Source organism: Helianthus annuus, chromosome 2, assembly GCF_002127325.2.
Source record: "Helianthus annuus cultivar XRQ/B chromosome 2, HanXRQr2.0-SUNRISE, whole genome shotgun sequence".
NCBI classification, from domain to species: domain Eukaryota; kingdom Viridiplantae; phylum Streptophyta; class Magnoliopsida; order Asterales; family Asteraceae; genus Helianthus; species Helianthus annuus.
In genome coordinates, this window is record NC_035434.2 from 156498943 (window position 1) to 156521831 (window position 22889).

The following is a 22889-nucleotide window of genomic DNA, read 5'->3' on the forward strand; positions in this document are numbered from 1 at the left end:
TTATATATATCTATTTTTAATATTATGCTTCCGTACACACCCGATTATCTTACAAAGTTTTATTAAACTTATTTTACAAATTACTAATATTATACATCACAACCACACCACCTCCTGCAACCCCTGTTGACTGACTTTTTCAGAAACAACGTTCCCTCTCGTCGTATTTCCAGGAGATCTGCTCTCCTACCTCCCGAATCCTATTTCCAGCATCCACCAACTCCTCGCCAAAATGGCGGAGCTCAGCTAAATTCTCGTTACTCATCGGTGGGTTTGGCGCATGTTCCGGGTCGATTTGAGGGAGAAAAGTGTTAGGGCTATTTATAATATTCTGAAATTGCCAGTCGGCAGACCACCATTCTTCTAGTGTTCCTGGAAAAGATCTAGGGTGCATAATTGGGTCTGGAATAGCAGGCTCTAGGTTAACAGGCAACAGGGCTTCTGCTGGGTAACTAAAAAGAGTTTCATCGGCAGGTCTGATGATATCACCTAGTGACAGTTTACGGTCCAGCTCTTTTTTCCAAGATAGGGTTTCCTGGTTTTGCCTAGAACTTTCTCCAGTTTCTATCCCTTTTCCTTTGTCTTTTGGGTCGTCCTTTTTCATAGTTTTCTGTGTCGCGGGCTTCTTCCTACGTACACGCCTCCAACCTGCCCACCTATGTCTCTTTTTCACTACTTTAGGTTTTGCCTGGGGTTGGGCATTAAATACCATTGGTTCGTCTACATCTGCCTGGTACCCAGTAGTGACACTGGTGGTATCCATATCTGAACTATGGATGGAAATATTCTGTAGGGCTTCGGATAGTTCATTCATGCTGTTAGCACATACGAAGACGTACACAATTCTAAGTTAAAATTTTGTAAACTAACATTTCACAGAATCACAGAATGGCAATCAGATAAATTAAGTATTTCTAAATACTTAATTGGCTTAAATCAGTGGCTCTGATACCACCTTTTTCTGTCACGACCCCCGGGCCCAGTTTGACCCGGTCCAGAAGCCGCGGGACAGAAAAACCCGTGGTATTTATTTTTACAGCGGAAGTCTTAATAGGATCGTTTAAACTTGAAAATGCCCGAGCAATATTTATTTATAATTCGGGGTAAACCCCGTAATTTACAGTAGAGAAATATTATAGTTTCTTTATTTTACAAACATGTTTATTTATTTATTCGAGCCACTACTTTAAGCTTCAGGGTGCTCCTGAGCACTTGTACTAGATTCAAAGTAGGTCACCTGAAACATGTTGTAAAAATATTTTGTCAGCGGGGAAATACTGAGTGAATCATTCATTTTAACTAAAAGACACGTTGTTATAATTTACAGTATTAAGAGCGATTACAATGTTTATATGTCAACCAACTACCCAACAGTATTTGTCACTCGACTCGTTTCGGTGACTGTGGTCATACCACTATTGAGTCCTGTTACCCAATAGTGACGAGTATTACAAATTTTAGGCTCGCCCACCTAAAGTAATAAAATAGTAATGTGCACAATACCCCACATACCGGCTGTAATTGAAGACTACAAAGACTTAATCCCTGTAATTATAACTTTGGAAAATAATTTGGAGTATTGTAAAACAGTTTGATAAAAAGAGAATGACTCACATTGCAAGTTTAGACGGGCAGTACTTAGCCTACTGATGAGCCGAATAACCTAGTTTAACAATAATGCACACAACCAGGTTAGTAACTAATACAGCAGTTACGATAATTCACGAGATACAACCCTCACAACAAATGACAAAGTGTGATACTTAATATCCAGCGGATTCACAACGAATAACAGAGCATAGCTCAAATATCCTGTTGGAATCACGACGAATAACAAAGTATAAACCCAGATTGAGCAGCACTTAAACACTTGTTGGATAGTTTTAATCGATCGGATATCGAATCGTAATAGCGATCGAGTTATTACCCGGTAATGTGGCAGCACTTCGCTACTATTATAATTTTTCACAATATATCTTCGTTTACAGAAGATTTTGACGACACCAAACTAATGCCCCTGAGCTAGGCTATTTATAGCGTGAAAACAGGTTCTACGCGGCCCGCGTGAGGTTACAGGCGACCTTTACGCGGCCCGCATTGCCGCCTACTCTACGCCTAGGGTTGCCGGGTCATGGGCTTAGACTTCACAGGTGGCCCATACGTGGCCCAAACCAGTTTTCGGAGAAGTTTGAGCTGTCGCGGCCTGCATTAACTTATGTTTAGTTTTTACGCGGCCCGCCCGGACCCTTAATACTTATCCGGGTTTGTTATTAAGTTGAAGCGGCCCGCGTTGAGATTAAGTTATCTCTTACGCGGCCCGCCTAAAACCCAAAAATTAGGTTTTTTCTTGATTTTTCATGTAGGTTAGGGTTTTAGGGGTTCGGGTTTTTATATACATATACTAGAGATGTTTTTGAAGGTCCTTACATTAACTGTCGAGGTTATACTTCGAAATTTTTCGAGTATGCCAAGATTGTGCCAACTCTGGCTTCGCCAGAGCCAGTACTTATTTCTCGTTACATTTGGGGTTTGATTAGCGAGATGCGTAATATCGTTAAAGCTGCCAGACCTCGCACAATTGATGATGCGGTGGAATTAGCCAATACTTTGATAGATGGACAGGTACGCTCGCGAGAAGAAAACAGAAAGAAGGACCTGGCTCAGAAAATTTCCCAAGGATTCCGAGGGGGTAATGTTAGTAACAACTTCAGGAAAAGAGGAACTGGGCAATCCTCCACTATCCCATTTTGCAGGATTTGCAAAAGAAAGCATTCTGGAAAATGCAGAGGGTATTGCAATTTCTGCAAAATTCCAGGGCATCAAGAAGAAGATTGCAGGAGGAAGAAATCGACGATCTGCCTCAACTGTGGAGAAGCTGGACATTTTAGACCAGACTGCCCTTAACTGGTCAAACCAGCTGACAATAAGGCTAAACCTGCAGAAGGAATGACCAAGAAGAATGCAAGAGCCTTCCAGTTGACTACACAAGAAGCGGATCTGATTCCGGATGTGATAACGGGTACGTTTCTAGTTCACAACGTTTATGCGAAAGTATTATTTGACTCTGGTGCAAACCAATATAAATACTTTGTTTTGCCAAGCTCTAAAGCTACCTTTAACCAAAGTTAGGCAAGTTTTTACAGTAGAAACGGCAGACGGGAATTCCGTTAACATAGATACGGCTTTGCAAAAAGCAAATATAGAACTTTCAGGTCATAAATTTTCTGCAAACCTACTACCCATGAATTTAGCCGGATTCGATGTGGTGTTAGGAATGGATTGGTTAGTAGCCAACCATGCCCGAATCCTTTGTGTTAAGAACCCTATGGAAATTCGTGCACCCACCGGAAAAGTAATCGTGGTTACAGGAGATAAGCCACGAAAACCCATGAAGTTTATTTCAGTAATAAAAGTTGCTAATTATGAACGAAAGCAAGGAATAGTGTATATGATTTCGGTAATCATAAGCACTAAGGATAAGGAACTTAAGGAAATCCCTATAGTATCAGAATACTCGGATGTATTCCCAGAAGAACTATCAGGGTTACCGCCAGATAGGGAGGTAGAATTTAGAATTCATTTGATTCCTGGAACTACACTGATAGCCAAAGCACCTTATCGGTTAGCACCCACCGAAATGTTAGAATTGAAAAAGCAGTTAGATGAATTACTAAGCAAAGGATTTCTACAACCTAGTTCATCCCCTTGGGGAGCACCAGTGTTGTTTGTGAAAAAGAAAGATGGTTCGATGCGAATGTGTATCGATTATAGGGAATTAAATAAAATTACAATTAAGAATCGATACCTATTACCTAGGATCGATGATCTTTTTGATCAGCTTCAGGGAGCTAGATATTTCTCTAAAATAGATTTACGCTCCGGATACCATCAATTGAAGGTACAAGAAGAGGACATACCTAAAACTGCTTTCAGAACTAGGTATGGTCATTACGAGTTTACAGTCATGCCCTTTGGGTTAACAAATGCTCTTGCAGCATTTATGGACATGATGAATAGGATCTGTAAACCGTATTTGGATAAATTTGTAATTGTCTTCATCGACGACATACTTATTTATTCCAAAAGTCAGGACGAGCACGGTGAACATCTACATGCCCTCTTAACTTTGTTAAGAAAGGAGAAGCTGTATGCCAAATTCTCGAAGTGCGAATTTTGGCTCCAGGAGGTACAATTTCTAGGGCACATGGTGAATCACGAAGGTATTCACGTAGATCCCTCCAAAATAGAAGCAATCACCAATTGGAAGATCCCACAATCAGCTATGGAAGTTAGAGGTTTTCTAGGATTAGCTGGGTACTATAGGCGATTCATTAAGGATTTTTCTAAGATAGCTGTACCATTAACTAAGCTAACCTGCAAAGCGGTCAAATTTGAGTGGGGACCTAGGCAAGAAGAGGCTTTTAAGATTTTAAAACAAAGGTTAACAAATGCCCCAATTCTTGCCTTACCAGAAGGAACTGAAGATTTTGAAGTTTACTGTGATGCTTCTAAATTCGGATTAGGATGTGTGCTAATGCAACGCAAGAAGGTAATTGCGTATGCCTCAAGGCAATTGAAGAAGCACGAGGAAAATTATACGACTCATGATTTAGAGTTAGGATCAATAATTTTTGCCCTCAAAATTTGGAGACATTATCTGTATGGAAGTAAGTTTACCGTTTATATGGATCATAAAAGTTTAAGATACATATTTGGGCAAAAAGAATTAAACATGAGACAAAGAAGATGGATGGAAATTCTAAGTGACTACGACTGTGATATTCAATATCACGAGGGAAAAGCAAATGTAGTCGTGGATGCTCTCAGTCGTAAGTATCATGAAAAGCAAAGACGAGTTCGTGCTCTTAGATTAAATCTTCAAGTAGATTTAATGGAACAACTAAACAATGTTCAAGAAACAACAATCAAGAACGATGCTGAAGAAATGAAAGGGAGGATAAAGGAGTTAAAGCAAGGAGCTGATGGAATTTGGAGATTCCATAAGAAAAGGATATGGGTACCTAAACAGGGAAATTTAAGATATAAGATTTTAGAGGAAGCCCATAAATCTAGGTACACCATGCACCCAGGAAACAATAAGATGTACCAAGATTTAAAAAATAATTTCTGGTGGAAAGGAATGAAAAAGGACATAGCTAGATACGTATCTAAGTGTCTAACTTGTTCGCAAGTTAAGGCAGAACACGAGAAACCTTCAGGGTTACTCCAACAATTAGAAATGCCTGTTTGGAAATGGGAGCTAATAACCATGGATTTTGTTACTAAGCTACCCAAAACTAGAAAAGGTAATAATGCAATTTGGGTAATTGTGGATCGATTAACCAAATCAGCTCATTTTCTACCCATGAAGGAAACTTTCAGCATGGAAAGATTAGCAAAACTATGCGTAGATGAAGTAGTATCCTTACATGGAGTTCCACTCTCCATTGTATCGGATAGGGATAGTCGTTTTACTTCACATTTCTGGATAAGTTTCCAAGAAGCCATGGGGACGCGATTAAATTTAAGTACAGCCTATCATCCCCAAACTGACGGACAAAGTGAAAGAACGATTCAAACCCTGGAAGACATGCTCAGAGCATGTGTGATCGATTTTGGTGGTAACTGGGATAACCACCTATCCTTAATTGAATTCTCCTATAACAATAGTTATCACTCAAGCATCGAAGCTGCCCCGTTTGAAGCACTGTATGGACGCAAGTGTAGAACTCCAGTTTGCTGGGCAGAAATAGGAGAAAGTCAGTTATCAGGTCCTGAAATAGTACAAGAAACCACGGACAAGATAACTCAAATCAAGGAAAAACTGAAGACGGCTCGAGATCGCCAGAAAAGTTATGCAGACAACCGACGTAAGCCGCTAGAATTTCAAGTCGGAGACAAGGTACTCTTGAAAGTTTCTCCTTGGAAAGGAGTCGTTCGGTTCGATAAGAAAGGAAAGTTAAGTCCAAGGTACATAGGACCATTCCCAGTAATCCAACGAATAGGACCTGTCGCCTATCGCTTACAACTACCAGAAGAGCTAGCTGGAGTACATGATGTGTTTCATGTATCCAACCTCAAGATCCCTGGTAGTACCTCTTCAAGATGTAGAGATAAATGAAAAGTTAAAATTTGTGGAGAAACCACTTCAAATAAAAGACAGAAAGATCAAGTTTCTCAAACACAAAAGACTAGTGCTAGTCAAAGTCAAGTGGGATTCGAAGAGAGGACCCGAGTACATTTGGGAGCTAGAATCAGAAATGAAGCGGAAATATCCTCAATTATTCCAGTAAATCTCGAGGACGAGATTTTTATTAAGGTGGGGAGAATGTAACAACTCTCACCAAAACTATTATTTATTATTATTTATTTGGTCCAATAGAAAACCCTAATTAAGACCCCCAAGTAGTATTGCACGACCTCTAAAATTTTCAGAACAATCGGAATCAGGATCAGGGCCCCTAAAACTCAGGGGGGGTAAACCCTAGTTGACGATTATCCTCACAGTTTGCTGTACGAAGAGAATTTCGTCGAACGGTCAACTCAGCCAAGCTACAAACAGACGTGGCTACCCTATGCTAAAAGTGACCCGTCGCTCCACGCGCGGGAACCAGGTGCCCCTGGCGCGCCACGCGAGGGAGACAAATTTCCAGTATAAATAGCAGGGTTTGGCACTTGAAAGTCTGTGTTGGTTCGACGTTAAAATTCAAATCGTACGTTGAGATATCGTCCATTTACTACAAAACACACACAATCACTAAACGCTGCCGCGACAAACAGGGTAATAACTCGATCTCTATTACGATTCAATGTCCGATCGATTGAAACTATCCAACGGATTTTTAAGTGCTGCCCACATTAGGGTTATACTTTGCCATTCGTCGTGAACTCGATGGATGTTAAGTATCGCACTTTGTCATTCGTTGTGAGGGTTTGTATCTCGTGAGTTATCGTAAATGCTGTATTAGTTACTGACCTAGTTTTCGTGTGCATTGTTATTTGAATTTAGGTTAATCAGGCTATAATCAATAGGCTAAACGCTGCCCGTCTAAACTTGCAATGTGAGTCACTTTCTTTTTATCAATCATGTTTTACAATTCTCTAAATTATTTTCAAAAGTTATAATTACAGGGATTAAGTCGTGGTTATCTTAAATCACTGGCTAGTGGGGTATTGTGCACATTACTAATTTCTCACAGTTAGGCTAATCAATCTAACAGTGATAATCATCACTACTTGGGTGAAAGGACCCAATAGTGGTATGACCATCGTCACACAGCTGTGACACGGCGCCAGATAAAAATAAGATAAAGGCCATTGTAATTACTCTTATGCTGTAATTAATAGCCATGTGTCGTTTTTTTATGAAAAATTGAATGATTCACCAGTATTTCCCCACTGACAAAATATTTTTAAAACATGTTTCAGGCGACCTCCTGTGAATCAAGGAAAAAGTGCTACGGAGCACTAACCAAGCTTGAAATGGTGGCTCAGTAAATAAATAAACATGTTTTGTAAATCAGGGAATTTCCTCGGGAAATTCCTCTATTGTAAATTACGGAGTTCATCCCAAATGATGAAATAAAATAATCGGGCATTTTCAATTTTAAAGATCCTGTTAAAATCTTCCGCTGGTAAATCAAATAAAAAATACCACGGGTTTTTCTGACCTGCGGCTCCTGGACCGGGTAAACCGGGACGGGGGCCGTGACATGGTGGAAGGTCGGTAATCGGTGACAGGAGGGGGGGGGGGTTGTTGGTAACGGTGGAAGGTAGGGCTAAGTACATGGGTGCGACAAAGATGAAGGTTGGTGGTGGTTGCGACGGCCTGGGGTGGGCTTAGGCAGATAGCTGTTGCTAGATCCCTTGGTGGTTTTTGTTGTTGTTGGATTATGTGGTTGCAGGGGTAGTTGGCACTCATTGGTGAACTATGGGATGGTTGTGGGTGGTTTGGGTTATTGTTTAAAGGTGGGTGTTAATATATGATATGTTCATAACTTAATTTGCAGGTAGGTGTTGAACTCTGGTTTGGGGTTTTGTTTACGGTGATGTTGATTTTCGAGTGGGTGTAATTTACTCAAAAACAAATATGGTTTCCTAAAGGGGCATCTGATGCAAGAGAGTGTGAAATACCAATTTTACCCCCGAGCTAATTTAACATAACTGAAACAATTAACTCAATTTGCTTAAAAGGATATAAACTGTTACATAACATAGTAATTTTGGACATAAACTGATATTAAATCTTTTAAAGGGCATGTTTCATAATTCCTGATATACTTAAAGGACACAAAGTGTAATTTACTCTAAACATTATCTACAAATTTATGAATTATTTGTATATTTGTATATTTTCGTAATACAATCATATTCTCACCGAGTCAGTGCCTTAATTCTAATGCATTTATGTCTCTCAGTTATTAAAATTTATGTGTAATCTTGATTACTTATAGCTTTAAAGTTTATACAAGTTTTATATGTGTCATACGGAAAATAACCAAGTATAACTAATATATGATAGTGGTGTTCTTAACTCTTAAGTCGTATGATTTTGAGCCTAATACAAGGTAACGGATCAGATTTTTAATTGTTAGTTATAATAGAAATTTGTTTGAATATTCGTTTCAACTGTTGACAAATTAGGAGATCAAACTGAAAAAAACAATGAGGATTCCGCTTACGTTTGATAAACACTTGCATTGATATAAGGGGGGGGGTAGTGCACGGTCCTCCCAACCGCCGGAGTGATCTCACTTGCATTGATATAAGTCTTACGTTAAAATTGCTAATAGAGATTTCTTTGGATATTCATTTCAATGCAAAAAGTATTGGGATCTATTTTTCGTGTTATGAATTTACATCGAGATAGATGGTAAACGAGTAACAAGCTGCGTCGCTACCCCTTTTTTAATAACAAAACTAAGTCTTTTAAAAACTACGTCCATAGATCTCGGAGTCATAACATTTCAGTTGTTTTACCGACGACAAATTAGGAGATCAAGCTAAAAAACGACGACAAATTAGGAGATCAAGCTAAAAAACGATGACAAATTAGGATATCAAGCTGTTTGGCAACTTCTGAATGGTTAAGTGCTGAACCAGCAAAAGGTCTGAACCATTAAGAACTAGTATAATGCTTAATCGTTCAGAGACAAATGTTTGACCAATTCAGATTATAGGTATTAACCATTCCGACTCAGTATAATGGTTAACTATTCAGAGGCAAACGTCTGAACCATTCAGACATCTGCTCTTGAAACAAACAGTCTAAACCATTAAGTGTTGAACCAGTAAAAGGTCTGAACCATTAAGACTTGTTATACTTGTGATAAATGTGTTTGACTAAATCCATCATCTTGGAGGATCCATCATTTCTGGGAAGAAAATTGAATAGTTCTTTGAATCAATGCAAGAAATGCCTTTGTTAGCTCCTTGGAGAAATTTACAATAAATCCCCATAAAATGACCCAATTTATGGTCACAATCTTTTATAAGAATTCTACACCGGTCAAAAGAAAACATGCCATACCTTTAACGGTGTTTAATACAAGAATAAATTCATATTCTTATAAAACTTATATAATATATTAGTTATATTGAAAATCATAATATTATATATGTATCTAACTTTAATTTTATAACAATTACACTGCTCCCTTAAAATTTGCATAAGGGTATGACTGTATGAGAGTTTATAATGCATGGAGAATATAATAACCAAACTATAATTGTATTTATTGTGTAAATCAAAGTATTTATAGGTATATTTGATTTTTTTATAAGCTAGATAATTATATATAAGTTTTGAGAGATGTATGTAGTTACCCATTTATTATACCGCTCTTACCACTCACAACCACTCTAGCTAATTTGTATCGATTTCTAATATTCTTCGGTGTTTGTATAGGGATTCGATATCAAAACATTTTATATACTTAAAACACATGTATAAATAGACCTTTTTTCATGTACGTAAACATATGAACATTTATATTATATATCTTAGTTGTCATGCATAAGACAGTTATGTAATCACATAATCGTCTCTATCACTACATCTATGGTGCACGTAAAAATAATTACTCATGTTTACACAATAGTGGTTATGTTTTAAATTCAACAAACATAAAATTATATCATTAAGTATTTGCTTTGAATTGTATATTTGAACATTAAAAAAGTATTCAAAACATATTTTATAACTTGCAAATCACATTATTTTAACAAAAGATTTTGAAAGGGTCTAACAAACTAGACGTTAAACATTGGGTCAAAAAAAACATTTTAAACAAATTTGAATTCTTAATTCATATTTCGAAAACACCTAAAACACACATTTGCCTATAAAAACCACAAACACCACCCAACGTTCTCCACATTCATCTTCAAGTCTCTCTCAACCTCCATCTTGTAAGCAACTGACTTCTTTGTTTCTTGAATGTTGATTAATATTTAAGGGGTCTGTTTTGGTGTTAATAATCAAGTATTTTATGGATTGTTGTTACTTTGTTTCTTGATGTTGTTTGGATTCAAATATAGTGTGTATGTTTGGATGTTAATTCTTGATCTTGTATGATTGGGTCCAAAAGATCTTTCATGTGCATGTATTTTCAACAAGTTGACGTGTAAAATTCTGACACGAACTCATGGGTTTGGGTTTAGTTTAAATAGGCTCGAGTCAGTTTTGGTTTGACTCATGCACATGTTTAGCTAAGACCGTGGAGTATGGTGGGGCGGGGGTTTGGGGCATGGGTTGACACGTGGACTTCGAGGGGCACCGCTGGTCAGTTGCATGTTGAGTCGGTATGGCGGGGCGTGGCTAGCCCGCGTGGGTTTGCCTTGGCCAAACGGTTGTTTTTTAAATTTAAATCCTAGCCACCTATAGCCTAGCCAACCCAGCCAATGAGAGCCGGCCACTAGGCCCTCCCAACGCCTGGGCTAACACCCCCGCCCAAGGGGCCACGCCGAAACCCAAGCCCACCCGGGGTGGTGACTTGGGCGTTTGTACCCAACCCCCGCCCCCATACCCCATAGTCTAACGGGTCGTATTTGTGTCCAACCTGCAAGTTGACCCGTTTAGCCCATTTTTTTTTTAATATATTAGAAATCTGCTTTATGTAATAACTTAAACTATCTAAATAACCTTTTTATGCCAAAATCTAAAAAGTATAAAAACAGGTTGGCATAGTTTAAACAGAAATTACAGAATTGTTTCAAAAACTTAGAAAAATAAATATGTAAATTTAGATTTTTAAATTATTCATATGCAAAAAAAAATAATTTTTTTATTAAACGGGTTGTGTTTGTGTTGTTAATTTATGAATACATGTGTCGTGTTGTATTAATTTGTGTGGCATGATTTTCAGATTTAACTGGACAACCCATGAACACGACTCGTTTAACAGCCCAAAAAAACTCAAACTCTTGACAAAGATTATAAATCTATTGTGTAGAAATCATGGGATTGTGGGTGGGAGGGACTGAGGGGGCATAAAGATTATGATTCTTTTTGTGTAGTATTCTTGAGGTTCATGTAAACCTTGACAAATTTAGGTTGCCTAGAACATAAAGACAAATATACCCTTGTAATTTTATATATTTACCAAATGTTCTAAAAATGAGATTTTTGTGAATGGAGTCTAGTCATTTACCTAGTTTTAACAAGAAGCTTTTGTTTCAATTTTTTTAGAAAAAATTAAAACTAAATCTGAAATATGCTGCTGTTTATATGATATATAAGAACAATGGTTAGTTGCAAGTAAAGTCAAAGTTCAAAAAGTCAAATCACTTGGTTATAATTTAATTTGAGTAAACTGCCATTTTGGTCCTTGAGGTTTGGCCACTTTTGCCACTTTAGTCCAAAATTCAAACCTTTTGCATCTGGGTCCCTGTGGTTTCAGTTTTATTGCCATTTTTGTCCAAAAGTGAAATCATGTCATATTTGTCTTATAAAATCCTGCTATTTTGTCATTTTCCTCAGAGGAAAAATGGTCATTTTGATAAGAGAGCAGGATGGTTAGGAAAAATGGTCATTTTCCTCGGGGCAAAATGGTCAGGGAAATGACAAAATAGCAGGATTTTATAAGACAAATATGACATGATTTCACTTTTGGGCCAAAATGGCAATAAAACTGAAACCACAGGGACCCAGATGCAAAAGGTTTGAGTTTTGGACTAAAGTGGCAAAAGTGACCAAACCTCAGGGACCGAAATGGCAATTTACTCATTTAATTTTTTTGGTTCATTGAAGATACAGGAGGTGAAAAATGGCAAAAATGGCAAAAGTTTCTCCATCTACATTGGTGATTATTGTGATGTGTTGTTATTGGGCTACCATTGCTGCATCACAAAGCATGAAATACAAAGACCCTAAGCAACCGTTAAATGTTCGAATAAAAGACTTGCTGAGCCGAATGACGTTGGAGGAGAAAATCGGCCAAATGACACAAATCGACAGATCTGTAGCTTCTGCTGATGTAATGCAGAAATACTTCATTGGTAATCAAAACATATTCACTTGTGTTAGATTCTTTTATTTCAAGAATTCATTTTTTTGGTTTTTGTTGTTGTTTGTAACTTATAAAAGTGTTGGGATATGGGTAGGGAGTATATTGAGTGGTGGTGGGAGTGTTCCGGCTAAAGAAGCGTCCCCGGAGATGTGGATTGATATGATAAACGGGTTCCAAAACGGGTCATTAGCGACCCGTTTAGGCATACCCATGATTTATGGCATTGATGCTGTCCATGGTAACAACAATGTTTATAAAGCTACAATTTTTCCTCACAATGTTGGTCTTGGAGTAACAAGGTACATCTTATAAAATTGCAAGATTTATATTTGGGAAGATTTTTAGTTGAAATTACCATTTTGCCCTTTGTAACCATTGGGAATATAGATGGTGTTGAATATTGATTTTGACGTCGGTTTTGCCAGTTTTGATGTAAAAGTTTAGGCAGAACCGCTAACTACAGTTTTTAAGAACGACAAACTAAAGGGGTCAGTTGGGTGGGTTTGGCACATATTTAGAAAAAGCAAAAAAAGTGATATAAATAATAAAGAGTAAATTACTTTTTGAGTCCATGTGTTTTAGTGGTTTTAACCACTTGAGTCCAAAATCAAAAAGTTTAACGCCCTGAGTCCCTAATCGCTCATTTTATAACGTTTTGAGTCCAATTTTGTTCATTTTATAACGTTCTGAGTCCAATTTTGTTAAAAAAAAATTGGACTCGAAAGGTTAAAAGTTGGACTAAAAAAGACTCAAAAAGTTATAAAAAAAACTTCTAGGGATCAGGGTGTTAAACTTTTGACTCAAATGGTTAAAACCAGTAAAACACAAGAACTCAAAAAGTAATTTACTCAATAATAAAAGTTAAACAACCAGTTTTAAGTCCCCATCCCTCCCCTCCCCTCCATGTCTTTCCAAATTGGAAAGACTATTATCAGGCAAAAAAAACCCTATTTTCCCTCCCCTCCCCTCCCCTCCCCCTGTTAAGTGGATCTCTGGAACACAGAGTAAATCATAGTACCTACTGAAGGGTATTTTGGACATTTTAAAAAATTTCGAACTCGTCTTGTAGGGACCCTGAATTGATCAAGAAAATCGGTGCAGCAACGGCGCTTGAAGTGAGAGCAACAGGGATTAACTACGCATTTGCACCGTGTATCGCGGTTTGCAGAGATCCAAGATGGGGTCGTTGCTTCGAAAGCTACAGTGAAGATCCGGCAATTGTTCGTCAAATGACCGAACTTATACCCGGTTTACAAGGAGATATTCCGGCCAATGGTCGCAAAGGCGTACCTTATGTTGGTGGAAAGTAAGCCCGTTCAATTAATTTTAATAAAGAGCGTAAACGTGCCGACCCTCCCTAGGCAAGAGCTCGAGCTCGACTCATTTACTATTTTCTAAATATTTTGTTTAATGTTTAGTTTATATACATTTCTAGTTTTTTTATATATATTTAAAAATATAACACAATATGCGTTATTTTGTTTAACTTACAAGAGCTCGAGCTCTACTTTTAAAGCTAGGCTAGTTTAGTGTTTTTTAAAATTTTATTAATTAATTTATATACATTTATAATTATATTTAATATATTTATAACTTTCACTTTTACCGTAATTTTACATGTAACAATAATCGTAAAATTACATATTTTAAATAAAAATCACAAAAATAAAACGTTCGTACAGACTCGCGAGCCTATTCGAGCTCAATAAGTGAAGCTCATGCTTGGGCTCATTTACGAAGCATTCTTATTTTTTGGCTCGAGTTTGTTTAAACTCGGCTCGGTATTTTTAACGAGCCAGTCTCGAATTACGACCCCTAAATCTGATCTTTATCGGCTTATTTTTCTTCGACTTTTGATATTTTTAGAGAAAAGGTGGTGGCATGTGCAAAGCACTTCGTCGGCGATGGTGGCACGACGAAAGGCATCAACGAGAACAACACCGTTATAAGCCCGCATAACTTATTCAGCATTCATATGCCGGCATACTATGATTCAGTGCTCAAAGGCGTCGCGACCATTATGATCTCGTACTCTAGCGTAAATGGAGCTAAAATGCATGGAGATCATCAACTCGTCACTAATTTCTTAAAGAACGACGTCAAATTCAGAGTAATAAACCTTTTTCTGTTTTTCTGAATGATTTTCGGACAGTCGGGCTCTAAACGAATCGAGCTGAGCAAAGTTGGGCTTACGCTCAGGCCCAAAGTTAAACGAGCCAGTTTAGCTCGACTCATTTATTATAACGAGCTAAAATTTTGCACTTGAGTTCGATTTACAAAAAGCTCGAGCCAATTCACTTGTTTTTTGAATTATTTAATTTTTTTTTCTTCTCAATAAAAAATGGCCATACCAGTGGCGAAGCTTGACCCGAATAACGGGTGGGTCGAAAACGTATATACCCAAAAATTTCTATAGAACCGGGGGGTCGAAAACGTAAATACCCAAAAATTTCTATACGAAAGCTACATATATAACACTACTGAACGAAAAGTTCGGGGGGTCGGGCGCCCCCACGGCCACCTTCTAAGCAACGCCCATGGCCATACGGACAATTTGAATACTGGGCTTGAGTGAGCTTTTTTAACAATAAAGAATAACGTAACGAAGATTGAATCATTTTATCATGTTCTTCGGTTTACAGGGATTTGTGATCTCGGACTGGCAAGGGATCGATAGGATAACTGACCCGCCTCATGCTAACTACACTTACTCAATTTTACGTAGTGTCGAGGCTGGTCTAGACATGGTTAGTTCTTGACCCGTGACCCATATAACCCGAATAGATTATATAGTTCTGAAACTGAATCACCATATATGGAATGCAGATCATGGTACCGTTAAATTATACAGAGTTCATCGACGGGTTGAGTTATTTGGTGACAAATAACTTTATCCCCATGAGCCGAATCGATGATGCGGTTAAGAGGATTTTACGGGTCAAGTTTGTGATGGGCTTGTTTGAGAACCCGTTAGCGGATACGACAATGGTTAAACATCTTGGAAGTCATGAGCACCGTGAACTGGCTCGGGAAGCAGTTAGGAAATCTTTAGTCTTGTTGAAGAATGGTAGAACCGCCACCGAACCGCTGCTTCCCCTCCCGAAAAAGTCGGCCAAAATACTCGTTTCCGGGACGCATGCCGATGACATTGGTAACCAGTGTGGTGGTTGGACCATCGAGTGGCACGGACAAAGCGGAAATATTACAATAGGTACGTATGGGCAGTGAACGCGTCTAGCTATACGGGGTTGACCTGACGCCTGACGAATTCACGGGTCGACCCGTTTAACTTGTTTAGCACCCCTGCGTATCAATATATCATACGTTTTCTTACTAACGGTTCTTTTTAATTGGTTCAGGTACCACTATTCTATCCGCCATCAAGAACACGGTTGATCCAACAACCGAAGTTGTATATCAAGAAAACCCGACACCCGAATTCATCAAATCCAATAACTTCTCTTACGCCATTGTGGTAACAGGGGAGCACCCGTATTCTGAAACAGTTGGGGACAGCTTGAACCTAACCATACCCGAACCAGGCCCGACAACAATCACAAACGTATGTGGAGCCGTGAAGTGTGTCGTTGTGCTGATTACAGGCAGACCGGTTGTGATCGAACCGTATGTTTCCAACATGGATGCGTTGGTGGCGGCTTGGCTTCCGGGCAGTGAGGGTCAAGGTGTGGCTGATGTTTTGTATGGTGATTATGGTTTTACGGGTAAGCTTGCGCGTACGTGGTTCAAGACGGTTGATCAGTTGCCGATGAATGTGGGTGACCCGCATTATGACCCGTTGTACCCGTTTGGATTCGGGATTACTACTGAACCGGTTAAATCAAGTTAGAGGTTAATTATTGTTTTAGATTTGAAGATGTGTATTTAATGTGTTTTTAGGAATTAAGGTTTTGCATTTGGTTACTGGGTGCCTGTTTTTTATTCTCTAGTATATGCAAATAATGTTTTTTTTAGTAAAATAAATAATCTTAATTGAGAAATAGTTGTGATTAGTCATCTAAACTGTACTGGAAGAAAAAAAGTAACTACCAACTGATGATTAAGGGTTTTTGATCAGAATGAGAATACGAGTCAATTGATGTAAAACTTACCTCGAAACGATGCTCCAAACGGTTTAATTTTTGTAAATTGGAAGTTTAAACACCCGAATAGAAGCATCGTTTTCGTCATTTGGAGCACCATTTTAAGGTAAGTTTTACATCAATCGACTCGTATCCTCGTTCTGATCAAAAGCCCTAAAACATCAGTTTGTAAGTTGAAAAAAAAAAACTTAACTGTTAAGTTTTTTTTAACTGAGGACCGATAGAGGCAAAATATTTAAAAGGTGGGACTGCTAGTGGGAATAAAAAAAAAAAGTGGAACTGTCAATGGCCAACCACGTCTATAAGGGATTATTAGAATCCTATTTTCTCTTTTTAGTATTTTTTATTTAGCCCAATCTAGTTACAATTTTAGCCTAACCCAATTCATTAAAACATCTAAAAAAGATATTCGGTTGAAACCGAAAACTGAAAACCAAATCAAGTTCAAATTCAGTTTTCGGTTCGGTTCTGAACTACCTGAATTCAGTTCGGTTTTTGGTTTCAACCTAAAAAATCTTCAAACTGAATAGACCGAGCGTTCGAAATTGTCACTATCTAGCAAGATTCGCCAACATCAAAGCGTATAAGCTAAAACCGCCATGTTATTAATAATATTTACCAATAAATCAAGAAATCCAAGAATCTACCAACTAAAGTTGTATATAAAACATCTAACTCAACGGAACCCTAATCGAGCTTCTACGAAGCCATAACTCATACATAACCATGTAAAACGCATCATAATCAACCGGAGTAACATGCCAACGAAAATGTTTTCTAACCTCAAGCACGTTTTTGTGCAAACTGGCGTATTCGTCGTCGCTTAAACCCCGAAGGATCCTTTGTAATAACGGGATGTCTAATGTTGCGATGACTAACGAAAAACTTTTCCAGTTTAATATGTCTGCGAACGGGAGATCATAGTGGTTTGCAATGATCACAGGGACACAGCCGTGATATAATGCATCACCGATTCGAGCTGTGTTGACTTCAAACCCTTTGACATGAAGACAAAACTTGCTGTCTTGAAGTGCTTCTTCGTATGATGTGTTTAGGTGACCCGCATGCACCGACATTGTTGTATCGTTTTGCCATGTTTCTACAAGCTTTTGGCGAACGGGGGAGTTTATAGATCCCGCGAAAAATGCTAGCTTTTTCCTGCATATTTGTTTTGATAACAAAAGATCACGAATTCAAGTTATTTCTTGAATATATAATGATTAAGAGGAAAAAAAGGTCATTTTTGAGTAGACCTGTAAATGAACCGAACGAACACGAACAGAGGCATGTTCGTGTCCGTTTATAATCGAACACATTCTTTTGTTCATGTTCGTTTAATAAGAAAATGGGGATGTTCGTGTTCGATCGTTTAAGACCTAAACGAACATTTCACGAACGTAAACGAACATAATTTAACAAAAAGTAAACAATACAAGTGAACATGATTGAAAAAACATAAATGAACATAATTTACTAAACAAAAACGAACATAAGGTAATTTTTTTATATAAATTAGTGATTGATTACAATAAATTCCATTGGTTATATTTATATAAGTAGTTAGAAAGTTCCCCTTATGTTTAATCTTTATATAAATATAACTACTTATGTATTTCAAATTGAAGTGGACATAAACGAACAAACATAAACAAATGTAAATAACCGAACATAAACGGGTGTTCACGAACATAAATGAACGAACAAAACGTGTGTTCATGTTCGTTCGTTTATTATATAAACGATGATAAACGAACTTCCCGCCGAACAAGTTCACGAACTGTTCATGAACGATCGGTTCGTTTACAAGCCTATTTCCGAGGTCAAACAATTGAAACTGATAAAGGGTTTGTTAAAATTATATGTATGTGTATTAAGTTTAATTTAATTAAATCAAACTTCTTGAAAATCTTTATCCTTGACTCTTAAGATCAAGAATATCACATAAGAAATAATAATTATGAGAAAAACGAATACTCGATTACTTGGTTTAACAATTTGTCTACATTTGTGTTCATCACATAGGATTCTTATCTTTTTTGACTATTTGATAGTGTGTATATAGAGATAGGGCTGCAAATAAACATTCAACGAAAAGTTTGTGAACCGTTCAGCGGGAAGTTCGTTTGTGTTCATTTAATAAATGAACGACACAAAAAAAAATTTGTTCCTTTACTTTGACCGAACCTGAACTGAGGCCATGTTCGTTAGTTTATGTTCGTAAACGTTCGGTAACGTGTTCCTTTGTTTATGTTTGTGTAAGATAGTTCATTAATGTTTTTAATTTTTATATTTTATTTATATACTTCTAAATATCCACAAATATATATTTAATAAATGTCAGTGAAGAGTATTTTGTTTAAATATTTAATAAATATTAGGTTAGTATATTTTAGCGGGATCTACGTAACGTATGTGATAAAAGATGCCAATTTTATTCAAAATATAATATATGTTCGTTTGCGTTCGTTATTGTTCATGAACACTTGTTAGTGTTTGTTTGTTTTCATTTTTGTTCATAAACGTTCGTCACTTAAATTAATGAACATGAACACGCTCATTTCCTTAATGAACAAACATAAATAGAAAATCTCGTTTGGTAAGTGTTCATGAACAGTTCGTGTACACATTTATTCCTTAATGAGCGAACACGAACAAACAAGGCCTTGTTCGTGTTCTTCGGTTCGTTTGCAGCCCTATATAGAGAGATTAACCCCATTATTACAAAGAAAACCAGAAAGATCGATAAGAGTGGAAATTACTGCAAAATCATATTAATTAACCTAAAAAAGTTAACAAGTTGACCTTTTTGAAGGATGTATGTAAAAAAAGATGTTACCTTTGCGATGACGTAATACGTGGGGGATCATCGTCTACCCGAGGCCAAATTTGCGGCAAGGATGCATCTTTATGAGGAACATACGCAGATTGAAAATAGCTCGAAGAACACACAACTTGAATGGCATTAAGTTTGATTTCTTCCGCTTTATTAATGGCAACCCGTCCAATCGAATGGCAAGAAACATAGAAATGGTCCGCACCACCCGTCCGGTTCCAATACGGGTAATAATGACTAACATTATAAATATAATCTTTAATAAAATCTTGGATACCGTCAATCCCCACCCTTGGATCGTGTCTTAATCTTGCAATTGAAAAGGGTAGATAAAAAAGATCGGCTTTGGCGGGATCGTTGGTTAAGAAGTGACTGTTGTTGAGCGTTTTCTTAAAGAAACTTTCGCTAGCATAGTTTCCCTCGGGTTCGAAATCTACTGGAAGTAGAATGTTAGCGAATGGGTCGTTTTTGTTATGCGGGTACATGAATATCTTGAAGGACTTGTTCATTTTGAGATAGTCTTGTTTAAAGATGTCTTGATCGTGGAAGATAATCTCGTTTACGGCAGTTTTTCCTAAAAAATTAACCAAAAGAATTAAAGCATTTTCAATATCAGAAAATAAGAATGTTCAGCAAGAACGATGTCAATTAGAGTAAGTTTAAACTCCTAGATCCCAATTGTAAGTCTCGGAATTCATAGGGCCTATATATCTCTTGAACGAGCGAGTGTGTACTCCATTCTTCGATAACTCGTTATCAATGTTTATTCAGATTTCTTCTTTAGTATTAAGTAAATCCCGATCTAAGTAGTTAATGCGGTAAAATATCGGATATCGGTCAAGGACCGATATTTGAGCTATCGGTTATCGCGGTGGGATATCGGTAATTATAGTATCATGCTAAATTTATATATATAGCAATTTAACACTAACAATTGTAACAAGTAAGAATTGACTAAGACTTAAAACACTAACATTTAAGAGTAACAACTAACAAATAAGACTTAAAACTAATAGCAGCAATAAGAAGAAAAATGAACGGTAGAAATAAGAAGAATGGTACTGATATCGGGAAAATCGGTGATTTATCGATCAAATATCAGTCAAATATCGTTGATATTATCGGTACCGATATTCTGACCAATATTTTGTACCGCGATCTCGGTAGGGGACCGATAATCGATACATCACCGATATATCGGGATATTAACTACATAGATCCCGATTAACCAAAATGACTTGATAACACTTAAAATCAACAACAAATGATCATTCAACAAAGAGTAGTTACCAAATTTATACTTTGACACAGAGATCTTCAAAACTATAATCAAGAATAATATTGAAACCTAACTACAATACATAATATTTCTAAAATTCCAAACAGAATAAACAGATATTAATATACATTTCCAAAGCAAGATTCATACAAACTATGTAGCAAAATTAACAAAAAAGCATATTATTTGACTTTAAAAGTCAAATATTCAATTGTCTCCATTTTTTAAAGATAAAGATATATTATAATTTATAAGTTATTAACTTTATAACTCATAAGCATCATCTATCTACATAAACTATTAAATCCATAAAACACAAAACAAAGGCATACCATGATCATCAACACCCCCCAAATTCCTACCCAACAAGTCAAAATCAAGACTTGAATGCGTTTGACTTTCAATTGGGGTCTGCAAATTACTCACTTTAGAGTTTAGACAAAACCCCATCTGGGTTTTGAAGAAAATCAACTAAAACCAAAAAAAGCACATTGTTTGACTTTAAAAGTCAAAGATTCAATTGTCTCCGTTATTTTAATGATTGAGAACAAATTATAACTGTATAAGCATCAATTATCCACAAAAACATTTAAAATCAACAAAACACAAAACAAACACATACCATGATCATCAACACCCCCCAAATTCCTACCCAACGAGTCAAAATCAAGACTTGATTGCGTTTGACTTTCAATTGGGGTCTGCAAATTCTTCACTTTAGACGAAACCCCATCTGGGTTTTGAAGAAAATGGTGGCGAGATTGAGATGGACGGTGAGGATGAGGAGTGAAGAGATTAGAGGTTGAAGAAATGTAGAAAAGAATGAAGAGAGAGGTGGTTAGAGCTAAAGCGGTGGGTATGAAGAACAGGCTTCTGAGTTGATCGGAAACTCGCCGGCGGGAGAGTGAGTAGAGGATGAAGATTGAACGGGCCATTGGGTTGATCGGTGCCGGAGAGGTGGTTAACGGTGGTATTGAATAAGAGAATGGGTCTCACATTAACCGTATGCTATGGTATCGGGTGTGTCATACATTTCAACTTCACTACAACTCATATTTTGTTTGGGTTTTTTCATTTTTTTTCTTTTTTTTTTTTTTTGTTGAATTTACTTGCATTTTTAGTTGCTTGATTGTAATTTTTTTATACATTTTTTCATATACAAGTGTAGCTAAATAGTCGCGAAATCAACCGCGCAAAACTAGCGTTCGTCGTCTTTAACAAGGGATTTTGATGATTTTAATGTCATCGAGTTATTTTAGTTGATTGAGATCTAGGTAAACCTTCAGAGGTTAAGAGATATGGAGTAAATGCTTGATTAATATTATTCTTATTACAGACACCGACTAACCCAAGGATATTAAGGGTAGCCCTAGGTAGATCCAAGGGTTAGAGCTTCTGGTGGGGATGTAGCAATTGGGTGGACTGTTGGGATAATAATGCTAGTTTTGATGATGACTGAAATTAATAACTTGTGATATGAAGATGTTGGTTAAGATATGCATATATCGCATACATGTCCTGGTACACTTAATGGATCGTTAAGAATAGAGATTTAGGATCAAATACAACAATAATTATGAAGATCAATTCTACATAGCTTGAATTGTGAAAACCGATAACAATACGTGAATATCAAAACCTAATCATCAACCAAATTGATTAGGAATCTAGCGAGGTTTAAAAGTTGGTTTTCCAATAATAGGAATTGAATAATAAAAATAATTTTTTTTATAGATCCATGATAATTTCCCAATATATTTTATAAAACATTGGTTAAATTTTATAAAAAAAACGAAAGGAAAAAAGAAGAATTGGGGAGGAGACGTAACATCCACTTGAGCTTCTATAGATCAGTTTTGTCATTCTTGGCCTTAAAATCTTTACATAATTGCATTAGTTGTTTGTTGGGTTTAAAACAAGTGTTAATCCTTCTAAATTAGCTTTTAATCAAGAACATTTTTAAGAAAACCTAGTCACCCCTCTAGTTTTCTACAGCATGATTGATGGAAAATTTCGTTGGAATTGATCGACAGTAAGAATTGTTTTTAAATGGTAAATGGTCGTCAGTGGTAACTATTCATATATGGTAACTGGTCACCAGTAATAACAAAGATCAGTAACAACTGTGATTAGCAGTACGTGTGCATCAACAACAACTTGGGCGATCA

At 37.0% G+C, this 22889-nt stretch overlaps 2 protein-coding genes across 3 annotated transcripts; one reads left to right on the forward strand and one right to left on the reverse strand.

Annotated features, from left to right (window-relative positions):
- The first annotated feature begins 10281 nt into the window (after positions 1 to 10281).
- LOC110924931 (lysosomal beta glucosidase) lies at positions 10282 to 16519 on the forward strand. Its single transcript, XM_022168905.2, has 8 exons — positions 10282 to 10410; positions 12251 to 12498; positions 12604 to 12808; positions 13579 to 13815; positions 14376 to 14619; positions 15152 to 15256; positions 15336 to 15720; positions 15869 to 16519. Exons 2-8 carry the CDS (start codon positions 12267 to 12269, stop codon positions 16354 to 16356), a joined length of 1896 nt encoding a protein of 631 aa, XP_022024597.1. The 5' UTR covers positions 10282 to 10410; positions 12251 to 12266; the 3' UTR covers positions 16357 to 16519.
- Positions 16520 to 17193: 674 nt separating this feature from the next.
- LOC110924939 (probable glycosyltransferase At5g03795) lies at positions 17194 to 21783 on the reverse strand. Of its 2 annotated transcripts, none has more exons than XM_022168914.2 (3): positions 21344 to 21783; positions 19446 to 20016; positions 17194 to 17767 (listed from the first exon to the last, which is right to left on the reverse strand). In XM_022168914.2, the coding sequence occupies exons 1-3, from the start codon at positions 21654 to 21656 to the stop codon at positions 17281 to 17283; spliced, it is 1371 nt and encodes a 456-aa protein (XP_022024606.1). In that variant the 5' UTR covers positions 21657 to 21783; the 3' UTR covers positions 17194 to 17280. The 2 variants fall into 2 exon arrangements, with proteins under 2 accessions (XP_022024606.1, XP_022024612.1); XM_022168920.1 differs by lacking the exon at positions 21344 to 21783 and adding an exon at positions 21054 to 21186.
- Between the last annotated feature and the right edge of the window lie 1106 nt (positions 21784 to 22889).

What these genes read in the sequence shown, in the direction of transcription:
- LOC110924931 (XM_022168905.2), top strand. Translation starts at nt 12,267, where the DNA reads ATGGCAAAAATGGCAAAAGTTTCTCCATCTACATTGGTGATTATTGTG. An exon ending in GTTGGTCTTGGAGTAACAAG is followed by an intron (nt 12,809 to 13,578) that starts GTACATCTTATA and finishes CTCGTCTTGTAG; the next exon opens with GGACCCTGAATTGATCAAGA. An exon ending in GTACCTTATGTTGGTGGAAA is followed by an intron (nt 13,816 to 14,375) that starts GTAAGCCCGTTC and finishes TGATATTTTTAG; the next exon opens with AGAAAAGGTGGTGGCATGTG.
- LOC110924939 (XM_022168914.2), bottom strand. Translation starts at nt 21,656, where the DNA reads ATGGCCCGTTCAATCTTCATCCTCTACTCACTCTCCCGCCGGCGAGTT. An exon ending in GGGGGGTGTTGATGATCATG is followed by an intron (nt 20,017 to 21,343) that starts GTATGTGTTTGT and finishes TTAATTTTTTAG; the next exon opens with GAAAAACTGCCGTAAACGAG. An exon ending in CGTATTACGTCATCGCAAAG is followed by an intron (nt 17,768 to 19,445) that starts GTAACATCTTTT and finishes ACAAATATGCAG; the next exon opens with GAAAAAGCTAGCATTTTTCG.